The 11262-nt window shown below is 44.5% G+C and overlaps 2 protein-coding genes across 2 annotated transcripts; both read left to right on the top strand.

Annotated features, from left to right (window-relative positions):
• Nucleotides 1–2502: 2502 nt before the first annotated feature.
• Nucleotides 2503–7783, top strand: LOC146273564 (uncharacterized). Its single transcript, XM_084705524.1, has 2 exons — nt 2503–5220; nt 5423–7783. The coding sequence occupies exons 1-2, from the start codon at nt 5017–5019 to the stop codon at nt 5606–5608; spliced, it is 390 nt and encodes a 129-aa protein (XP_084561650.1). The 5' UTR covers nt 2503–5016; the 3' UTR covers nt 5609–7783.
• A 471-nt stretch (nt 7784–8254) lies between these two features.
• On the top strand, nt 8255–10895 carry LOC146273563 (uncharacterized). Its single transcript, XM_084706251.1, has 6 exons — nt 8255–8311; nt 8425–8543; nt 8722–8767; nt 8932–9033; nt 9138–10547; nt 10632–10895. The coding sequence occupies exons 1-6, from the start codon at nt 8255–8257 to the stop codon at nt 10893–10895; spliced, it is 1998 nt and encodes a 665-aa protein (XP_084562377.1).
• Nucleotides 10896–11262: the final 367 nt, after the last annotated feature.

The raw sequence follows: 11262 nt of genomic DNA, 5'->3' as shown, positions 1-11262 counted from the left end.
CAAATGACTCTAGCTAGAAGGGAATAAACATTAGAAGGGAAGCTTACGAAAAAAAAAGCAAATAAAAAAAAGAATAGCAGTCTAGCCTATTGCTAACACCTGTCTAGATTATCTATTGAAAGAACTGGAGGGAAGTAGGTGCTCTTGCGTTAGCAAGCTAAACTAGTTTACATGGCTACAGTAGGTAGTCTAGGTGTTTTCGCTATCTAGCTATTCTTGCATTCCTTGCAAATCAGCATTAACAAAAAGCAGATGAGATAGAGCTACCTAGTGTAACTAACATTGATATTTGATTGTTGTTTAATCGGTGATTTAGAAGACCGTACTGTCCAAACTATCTGTACGAACATTTAATGTAGTAAACTAACATGTTAGCATGCTAGCGCAGACAGCCTAGAATACCCTATTTCTTAGATTAAACGTCGCCCATAAACGCTGCCTCAAATATACGGCGCACCAAAAATGAACAATATGTAAATCGAAGTTTAATCGAATAAATATGGTAATTAAGAAAAAATGATAATAATTGGCGACGCCGATGGCCCCCAAATCATTTCTGCTTAAGGCCCCATAAAGGCTTGGGCCGGCCTTGCTATTATCCATTCATTCATTATTTTATTATGACATTTTTATTTCACAAAATACCAGCTTTATTATTGGGGGTGCTCACCCCTTCGGCGAACACAACCATTGTTCTCTCACAAATATTTTTTTGTTTATTTTCGCCCACCTAAGGATAAGTCTTTATTTGGACTACATACACAACGCCTGTGTCAAAATGTTCGTCTTGGTCTTGATTGTGTTGCTTGTATTTTTATTTACGTTCCGTTTTACAGTTTAGGAGGTTACAATGTTTTTGTGACAAAAAAGTGCCTTTAGTCAACGAAGGGTACTCAATGCTAGCTACGTCACCACATTAGCACACGTTAGCAACGACGCATGGATTGATGTGCAGTTGCACAGGGAGTATCGTGCCGTGGTGTACAAGCAGCACATGTACATTTAAGCATATCAAGACTTGTATGTACAGTAAGTAATGTCACATTAAATAATATATATAAACCAAAGCTTGTGTGGCGTGTCGCTGTTTTCAATGCCACAGCCTAAATTTTATGTCAAAAGAAACATTCTAATTTCTGGCGCTTTCAAACAACCCCCTCAGTGACGTTTGGTTAGCAACAGCAGCTAGCTTGCTTGTAGCAAACTTCTTTTGAATTAGCCATTTCCCCCAAAATTAATGTCAAAATTATTTACGTTTTGGGGGGCATATTTTCAGTTAGCGGACGGTACCGTTTGAATCACAATTCCATCTGAAATACTGCCGGTGACAACATTGTTACAGTAACTTGTTTCAAGGGGGTTCGCTTGTTTCAAAGGGGGTTCTGTACGGTGGCCCTGAAGTGCAAAACCCAACGGCAAATAGGAAAACACGACTGACTGTCTTTTAACAGGAAGGAGAATACCTATTTTGAAAACATGAATCCCTCGAAGATACTTTCGCTATTTTTAAGAATGATTTTGATGCAATGCATACATATGACATGATAGTTGATATGTTGTCAACCAATCACAACGTCAGGATGAGTATAAGCACTTTAAGTCACGTTTGTCAAATTAGTTGTAGTTATTGGTGTTAGTTGGCATACAAAGTTAGTCCTCTCTTATTAGCATAGTTAGATTAGAGCTAGCAACAATGAATTGCAGATTAAGGGTTCTTATCGTCCAGCTAGCTCTCAATGCTCGGCAGAAATGTCTGGTCCACTCACTAAAAATAAACATGACCCTCTCACTGGACATATTGTATAAAAAAATGTTTTAATGAATGCAATTGGTTGCCTTGTATATTCTGTTCTATTTACCAAACTCCTTTCTTGTCATAAATTGAGCAGTTGCTGGTTTGATTGCTATCTAGATTAGATTCAACTTGCATCAAGTAGGCTACTACAAATATAAATGTTCAAGTATTTTATTGTCAGATGCACTGGCAGACTGGGCACTGAAATTCTTAGGACAAGAAGCATAGCAACCTGGCATTACATAAGTACGTTGAACATAACAAATGTTAACGTGATCAATTGTAAGTGGGCTGATTAATAAAAAAAATGTGTTTAACAAGACCCATTTATTCAACAGTCGAAAGTTAAATGTTCAGTAGAACAATAGTCCTCATTAGGCTACAGTACGCAGCTAGCATAGCCATTTCTAGCTCAGCTTCGCAATATGGCTGCCTATTGTTATAGGTTAATCATGTAATACCAAAATGTTAGTGAAGTATGAGACATATACATGATGCAACACACCAGTAACCAACTGATATTATGTGTTAGTATACCAAAAATGGCCGGGTTTCCCAGATTCGTTAAGAAGCTCTTAACGCTAAGATCTTCTTAGGAACGTTCTAAGAGTGCTGTAGAACGCTCTTAGAACGTTCCTAAGAAGCTCTTAGCGTTAAGTACTTCTTAACGAATCTGGGAAACCCAGCCAATGTCAGTAAATCTAAATGGTTCTGCTGTCTGTCCTGTTGAAAACCATTCAAACAGGTTGACAGCAGGTGCTGTTCGTGTTTTTCACCGCTCCTTCCTGTTAAAAGACAGACCTTCCGTCTGTCCAATCAGGAGGGTCAGTCCTCTGCTTGATATACCCGACCTTTTCCGTCAGAAGTTAATTTCATTGTGTTTTTTGATTTGGTGGTGTTTTTGTGCTTTTGATTTGCCGTTGTGTTTTCCTATTTACTGTTGTCATTCCTGCTTCAGGGCCACTGTAGTTCTGAGTAGGCTAAATGTTTGAAAATATAACTAGAAGGGAAAAACTTCAGGGGACTGACCCACCTGCAACCGACGCAAGCAAGCACACCCTACAATTTACCCAGAAATGGTACCCTCTCTAGTTAACATAACCATTATTGTTTTTATTGTACCTGTAACCTTAAAGACAAAGGCAAACATTATTTCAGCAGGCTAGATTTGAGCTTTTTAAAGAAATGAAAATAAATGCTTTTTGAAGCATAGTCTACTGGTCAACATGAGCTCCCGAAACAGATCAGGTCGAAAAACACAGCCTTCTGATCCAGAATAGGCTATCAGCTCGGGTGATACAACACCTGAACACGTTTCGCTGAACCGTCCACGGGATCAGTGAAACGTTTTTTGCTGAAGCGCCCACGGGAGCGCAAGGTCATTTCGACGTGCGTCTGTGGAGGTAAAAGTCGGCTTTGCGTCGAGTGCAAACTAGGAATGACACTTGCGTCGTTGACTAAGTCATTTGCGCTTGGTGCAAGATCGGGCCCTTTATCTGCACAATGACGCTTTGCCATATTTGCACCATGTTACATATTTGTATTTCTGTATTTTTGTATTTGTATACAGTATATTATACCTATTTTATACTTTATATTTATTTTACATAGCTTTCCCGTTTGTATTAGTTAGTTAGAGTTTGTACCTCTAGCAAAACTAGACTTGAATAGGTATTCCTGTTCAAACTTTCATGCCAATTACAACCCCTTCTGATACAGATTCAGATTAATTGGTTTTACTCGCTTGTGTCACACAAAATAGTTGTATTGATGTGGTTGCTCTCACGTACATTTCCAAGGATCCAGCGCAAGTGCATTGCATTGTCATGTGTACCTGTTTGAAAGTGTCACAGGTTGGAACGAGGACCATGGTCCTGCAGCCCTTGGAAGGGGCGTATAACTCCTAGTCCTGTTGCCGTAAAGATCAGCGTCACGCTCTCCACCAATTGGCTCAGGAAGCCTATGGAGTCACACTGTTGGAAAACTACCCCAAGCCAGGGAGTATACAGATAATTGAGCCAAACTTTCTTTCACATTGAAATGCGTAAACCAGGCTGGAGCAAGTATTAAAATGAATGTTCCCTTACAGGTGAGCTTATCAGTCTAGAGTAGCTGTACCCCACACGGGCCTTGTCCTGCTTATTTTCATGTTGCAAATTTTTCATGTTCCAGATGCTCTGGACACTGGTGGATGCCGGTCGCTGCCCCTGCACCCGCCATTGAGGACTCAAATTAAGTACAGGCTATATTTTTTTCTCTGAGCCAGGCAGCCACTGATTGTCCTCTGAATACATGTCTAAATCAACCTTTTTGTATTTTTAACCTCCCCTCTCAATCCGAGGTCTGTGTTGGGCCCAATGGCGTGTCTGGCTTCCAGCACGTGGTCAACTTGGCCAAATATCTGGTCACTGCTCCACACTCCTTATGTTACACAGAGGAAAGTCAAAGAGATCGTGGGTTTCTGGACTGCTGGGGGATGCTGATGGAGGGGAAGATGTTGAAATGTGTTTGTCATACCATATAACATTTGCAACATTTTGGATTTATAGAGGCTTGAAACACAAAACCAAATATTCAAAGTAAATTCACAAATCCCTCTGACTCTTTTAGTCAAATCTCAATTTCCTCAACCATTTGCTTTAAGATATTACACACAGCCAGTCACTGCGATAAACTACATGCCCAGTGAAAGAAACAGACACTACATGCTTATTAAAAGAAACAAGCAGTCAACCAATCAAATTATTTTATTATACCTAATCGTATAATAGATCTGATTATTAGTTGAGTTAATAGTAGCCTGTATACATATTATTTTAAATTATAACTAAGAGGTTCTGTGCGGGCCCAATGTAGGCCAATTTGGATTTAGCGTATTTGATTGGTCAGCAAAGAAGCTGCCATAACTGTTTGAGTACAAGTTCTGTTGGACTGCATCTGCCTTTTGGTTTTCATCTTGAACTAGGATTGGACTGGCCGTCGGGAAATTTCCAGAAGGCTGCAGCATAATACTATTTTTTATTTATTTTTATACACGGTCGTGGGCCGGTATCAGAGTCCCCGTACAGACCTGTCTCGAACTCAAGTACTAACTACTGTTGACCTTCACTGAGCCGTAGCAGAACCTTTGAAACGTTTGAGAATTATGCCTTGTTTTCCATTGCCATTTGCTCCCCGGACAACTCCTGGATTTTTTACAGCTAGCTGTAATCTTCTGCAGCATGGTCGCTGGCAAGCTGATGGCCAACTTGAAGCCCTCTGTCCACTTTGCTAGCGGCACCAAGAAGGGAGACGACACTCCCTACTGCATCAACCTCCCTGTCAAGAGAGAGGCCGACTCAGACAGGCCCCAAACCAGGCTGGAGATGCATGTGGAGAAGCACAGGAGAGACACCCTGGAGGAACTCCGCACCCCTGTGGTAAAGGTAAGCTGACTGAGCAACACACACACACACACACGACTTACAGTAAGTACAGAGACATTCCCCCCGAGGCAAGTAGGGTGAAGTGCCTTGCCCATGGATACAACGTCATTTGGCACAGTGGGGAAATGATCCAGCAACCTTTTGATTACTAGCCCGATAACCTCACCGCTCAGCTATCAGACTCCCTTGTGTCTCTGGACAGGACCGTGAGTACTGGGGGAAGCGCCTCCACGACCTCTACACCGAGAACGGGGCCCTGCCCACGGAGCTCCAGGAGCTGGGGAAGACGTTCGGCTACTCTCCCAAAGACCCCCGAAGGAAGAGGAAGAGCTGCACGGCCTGGCTTTGCTGCACAGCCTGGCTATGCTGCTTGTTCAGGCGGAAGTAAAGGACATGATCTCCTATATCGGAGAAGAGTATCTACGCTTGTCGTGGATCATTCTAAACACCATTGACATACACTAAAGATGCCTTTACTATGGCACAACATATGCAGTTGTTGTAGTGAATATAATATTATGTGAATCTTCTACTTCCTTTACGTCCTTTACATCTGAAAATCCCTTTCCCAATGAAGGAGATTGTCTCCTGTTGGAGGAAACTGTGTACAATTGTTGTAGATATGATAGAATCTTCAATGCACAATTGTTTTTCAATCTCTATTTTCATATTCTATTTGATTCAATGAAATATTTGAATGTATTAGTGTAGCGTGACATATTGGGTTTCTTCATGTGTAAATGGTGGTACATATTTATCTACAATTCACCCATACCAGTGAAATAATATACACTGGATATAGAGACTCCATACAATATCACAGGTTCACGTGACAATAGAGGCATTTGTGGACCCCCATGTTTTTTACCATTTCACATAGGGACCCGAAAGAAAAGTTGACCCTCCCACTCAAACCCCGGCTATATATGGCAAAACATACTTGTTGTAAATATGAGAACATGTAATTGACGTGTAGTCAATTCAAGAATCCTAAAAATGAAGTCAAATTGAACCTAAGCACCTAAAAGCACAATAACACTCCTATTGCACTTATTCACTTATTGATCGTCTCATTATCATCTGTCGTGAAAAGTAAATGCCATCGGATTTCTCTGGCCACACACATACATATTTGTCACCATTCTGGATGATACAATTGATTTTTATTGAGCCAACTCACAGCACTGATTTGAGATGACAACTCCTGAATGAAAAAATGAATGAATGAATGAATGCCTTTCATTGTCATTGCACATAACAACGAAATTCGTACAATGTACATGGTACTGTTAAGTTTTTTTCCTTTCGCGCAACTAATACAAAATAATATGCCTACCTCCATGTTTCAAAAGACGTCCTCTGCCATTCTTGTTTCGCCTCTTGAACTCTGGGGCCAAGTCAAGTGACGACTGTTACGCAAACATACGTAGGCCGACTGTAAAGGGAGGTTTGATCTGTTGTTTTTTTCTCCCCCCGATATGGATATATACTGTATATATATATATATATATAAGTAACGCAAGACATTTTTGTATTAGTAACTGTTACAACCGTTACATTACTGCGTTACAGACAAATGTAATCTGATTACAGTAAAGAGTTACTTTGTAACGCATTACCCCCAACACTGGTCAGGAGCACATCCTCTCCCTCAACACCAGTAAGACCAAAGAGCTTGCCGTGGACTTCAGGAGAAAAGACAGAGAACACGGACACATCACCATCGATGGGGCATCGGTGGAGAGCGTCAACATCTTCAAGTTCCTTGCTGTCCACGTCCATGAGGAACATGGGGGGTCAGATGGCTGAGCGGTTAGGGAATCGGGCTTTTAATCAGAAGGTTGCCGGTTCGATTCCCGGCCTTGCGAATAGACGTTGTGTCCTTGGGCAAGGCACCTACTCGCCTCGGGGGAATGTCCCTGTACTTACTGCTCTGGATAAGAGCGTCTGCTAAATGACAAAGTGTAAATGTCGGCCAGGCGGTGTGTGGAAAAAGTTTGGAGGATCATAAGAGACTCCAGCCACCCGAGCCATGGGCTTCTGTCACTGCAGAAATAGTATACCATCAGGTTGGCGGTATCGCAGCATCAGGACCCGCACCTGCCGATTACATGACACGTTCTTCCTCCAAGCAATCAAACTTCTGAACTGTTGAACGCTCATGATACATACCTATATACCGTATATCTGCGCCGTATTTATCAGCCTCAGGCTGAGTTCACATTCTATACTGCTCTCATAACATAGTGGCAAATGACTATACAGACAGCTACATGTCACCACGCCACTTTTGTTTATCTCCTGTATATTGTATATTGTGTTGTGTCACAGATGTGTAACTTGTGTTAAGTGTAAATGATGATCTCGGGTAATCGTTATACTGCTATGTTGCCTGGAACTGCGGTATATGGTGGAGTTACAATAAAAGGATTTGATTTGGATGAAGATGGTCATCATTCTCACATGAAGTCATAGTTAAGGTATGCTCTTCATTAGTTTGTGATTAGCATGCATCATTAGTTTATGTATGTGAGCATAAATGCAAGTTTTAAGGTATGTAATGTTACTGTAAAGTGTTGCCCGAAAAGGAGCATTTTGTAACCACAACTTATTTCTTAGCAACCTATTGTGATGTCATACTGCAGAATTAGAACACAGTCAGGAAAATCTGGTCAAATGAGTCAATCGTGTCAGTCACCTGCGATACACACCAGCGATATACTCCTGCATATTTACTACTGTTTGTATAGCTCTCGACATCTTGTTGCATTCTTGCACACTCTTATTGATTTCATATCAATATTCTACTTCAAAGATCCTTCCAAGGTATGCACTTTAATTGTATTTAAATATTTGTAAAGGGTCGATTCTACTCTTTGAAGAAGTTGATGATTTTATAAATGTGATTGGAAAGTGGTGAACACATCTCTGTTGAGCTGTTTTGCTTGATAAAGGTCAGCAGTAATCAAGTACCCTCCATATCCTCCTGGTTCTAATTCATTTCCTGTGGTATCCATGTTCCCTCAGAGTGATCATGGACTCCATGTCCAACCACACTCTCCTCTGGGTGCAGTCCTACCTTGATGAGCAGGTAGGCCCAACACTCACCACACCATACAACTGGCCTGCACCTACAGTAGCCAATCAAATGAGGTGTGTGTCCTAGCTCAGAGGTTTCACTGCTAATAATTGCTCTGTCTCCAGCGACAGCTCATCAGGGAGTTCCTGAGTCTTCAGGAGCAGGGGGGGATCCCCTCTGACATCAGTATCCACCTCATGAGGGGATGGATCCTGGCCAATGCCAGGACAGCCTTCCTGAACAGGTGGGTAGTCACACTGATCACCTTCACCACTTTGAAGAATTATTGACAATGACACTCACAAACAAACGCTCTCACACACACACACACACACACACACACTGAAACACAGTCCCTCATACTCTCTCTCTCTCTTTCATACATCTTAACGTGCTGATAATAAATTCATTGTGTTGTTCAGATTTCAGGAAATGGTGGAAGGGAACCCTCTCCACTTCATGGAGTTGGTGAGGCACATATTACCTTTCACTAGCTAACCAACTAACTAACTAACTAACTACAGATATGAGGAGACATTCAAAATATTCCTTTTTGCTTTAAAAATGAGCAATTCATGAGCAGTCTAAGCTGTATCGCTCATGCTCAAGTCAGCCTGCTCTTGTCCACACAGATGTGGAAGGTGAAGGCCTACCACAGGCTCAGAGAGCTTGAGCAGGGAGTTCTACGAGAGCTTCATATGCAGGCAAGCGAGTCCTCTCCATTCTCCAGCCAGGTAGAGTCACATGCTTTAATCTCTGATACACTCTACTGCCATCACAGTGGTCTGTGGGCTTGTTTAGGTCTCGGTATGTAAGCTGATGCTTCACGTTTCTCCAGCTGCCAGCCTGCACCACTCTGATGAGTGGTGACGCAGGGCACCTCACCCACACCACCCTCCAGAGGGCCCTTTCTGACATGGGCTCCAGGGTGAGGAGAGCTGAGACCCAGACCAGGAGGATGCCCAGGCAGGTTGTGGTGCACAGCCAGACCATCAAGCACATCATCTCCCAGGTGCTTCTCCAGGTCAACCACCAGGCCTTCCAGCAAGGGCTCTGTCCGCAGACGAGTTCTCTCGTCCTCGACACCCAGGAACGCCTCTGGTGCTTCCCCTGGGTCCAGGTGACCGAGGAGAAGCAGATGGCCAACACTCTCCTGCAGTCCTCCGCTGCCCACCAGGTGGCCAAGGCGGTTGTGGAGAGGCTGGAGCAGGTGTTAGCCCCCAGGCCTGTGCTGGCAAGAGCTCTGGCTAGCGGCTCCAACATCTTGTCTCGCTACCTGGTTCATCTGGTGGCTCTGAGCATCGCCCAGCTGGTCCCCGATCAGCTGTCGGCCAACCAGGAGGAGAGACTGATCAGCCAGAGAGCGGCTGCCTCCCATCCTCTCCCTCCCAAGTTCCTCATCAGCAGAAAGCTGGTGGAGGACTTCCTGGTCAGCTTCCTCCTGAAGCTCCACCCTCTGAATGGCCGTGGTGTGAAGCAGCTGAGCCAGCAGGAACTGCTCGCCACGACCATCAGGATGACTGCTGTCACCCTGGCAACCCTGGAGAGAGTCCCCGGTGTCTCCGTGGACCAGAAGCTTCCTGCCCCCCTCTGCAACATGAGGCGCACCGTGCTTCAACTGCAGAGCGACATGGTGGAGAAGTTTGGCACCGTCATCAAGGTCAAGAAACTGGTAGGTTTGAAAGACCCTGCCGTTCTGACCGCCGTCCCTCAGTGTGTCATGGAGGGAGTGCTGAGGCTGTACCAGTCCCTTGATGAGGCCGGCCCTGCTGGTGTCCCCGTCCCCTGTGGAGAGACAGCCAAGGCTGTGGAGGAAGCCATGAAGGACAAGCTCTTCTCTCAGCATCTTCCCGAGGCACTGAAGAAGACCCTGTTCCAGCAGTACGGAACATGGATTCGTCACACGGCGACGTTCCAGCAGGCCTTTCCCAAGATGACCGACCAGGATGTCCTGGACTACCGGTGCAAGGTACTGAAGCCACGCCTCTCCAACAGAGATGTGGTGTGGGTGGAGCACAGGTACCTTGTTTGTGCTGAGAAGGAGGAGGAGGAGGAGGAGGAGGAGGAGGAGGAGGAGGAGAGGAAGGTGCGTCCAGCCAGCACTCTGATGGAGAACCACCTAGCCCTGGACTGCAGCCTTGCTGCCTTTCATAGGCAGTTCCCCCGGGCTGACTTCTTTGAAGATGTCACACCCGACCAGGGTGACGTCTCCAAGGTTGACCTAGGTGTGGAGAAGCCTTCAGCGAAGGTAAGATAAGATCAACTTTTTTAGCTTTTGCTATTGAGAATATGGTCTATTCATGTAGATAAACCTCTTATTCTATTGTTTCAGTGTATACATCCGATTGTCTTAGACGTTGTACCGATACCTCAGCAGGTTCGAGACCAGAAGTTGGCCATCAGAGCGGCCCGTCGCTTTGGGCCCCTCGTACCTCCAGGCCAACCATGGGCAGGGGATTGTCCTGAGGTTCTGCCAACCACACCAGAGAACCAATGGCTGAAGACCACACCCCTGGACCACAAAGAGAAGCCTATCATAGCCCTTGGCCAGAAGGCCGAGCCTCTGGTCCAGGTGTCAATAATCAAAAAGGTTTGAACTGGTCTTTTGAACTCTGTACTAGATGTCTTTTAACAAACTGCAAGTGTACAAGGAGGCAAAATAAGGTAAACATAACTTAAAGATTCCTTCCCCTTGCAGGTACTGACTGGTGTGTTTGAGCACCACTGTTGGCCCTGGCCCACAGCCCAACGCAAGGAGCAGCAGGACTTTCATGAAGCACTGGTGGAGCACACTCACCTCCTGGTGCAGAGGGAGGCAGAGAGGTACAGACGCAACCGTGTCTTCTTAAACACCCTGCGGCGTTTCACCCACCCAGAAGAGGAGACCACATTTTGCCGGGCAATAGCCTGGTCCATGAGAGAGGAAGCCTCCAGCTTCTTACCCACCATGAAGCTGAACAGAG

Source organism: Hypomesus nipponensis, chromosome 9 (assembly GCF_054491055.1).
Source record: "Hypomesus nipponensis isolate SF chromosome 9, ASM5449105v1, whole genome shotgun sequence".
Classification (NCBI taxonomy): domain Eukaryota; kingdom Metazoa; phylum Chordata; class Actinopteri; order Osmeriformes; family Osmeridae; genus Hypomesus; species Hypomesus nipponensis.
Note: the sequence above shows the minus strand (reverse complement) of the source record. Positions and strands in the feature narration are given on the sequence as shown.

Bases quoted from the DNA above. Each gene is read 5' to 3' on its own strand.
- LOC146273564 (XM_084705524.1), top strand. From the start codon at position 5,017: ATGGTCGCTGGCAAGCTGATGGCCAACTTGAAGCCCTCTGTCCACTTT. The intron at 5,221-5,422 runs GTAAGCTGACTG...GTCTCTGGACAG, and splicing joins TCCGCACCCCTGTGGTAAAG to GACCGTGAGTACTGGGGGAA.
- LOC146273563 (XM_084706251.1), top strand. From the start codon at position 8,255: ATGGACTCCATGTCCAACCACACTCTCCTCTGGGTGCAGTCCTACCTT. The intron at 8,544-8,721 runs GTGGGTAGTCAC...TGTGTTGTTCAG, and splicing joins AGGACAGCCTTCCTGAACAG to ATTTCAGGAAATGGTGGAAG. The intron at 10,548-10,631 runs GTAAGATAAGAT...CTATTGTTTCAG, and splicing joins TGGAGAAGCCTTCAGCGAAG to TGTATACATCCGATTGTCTT.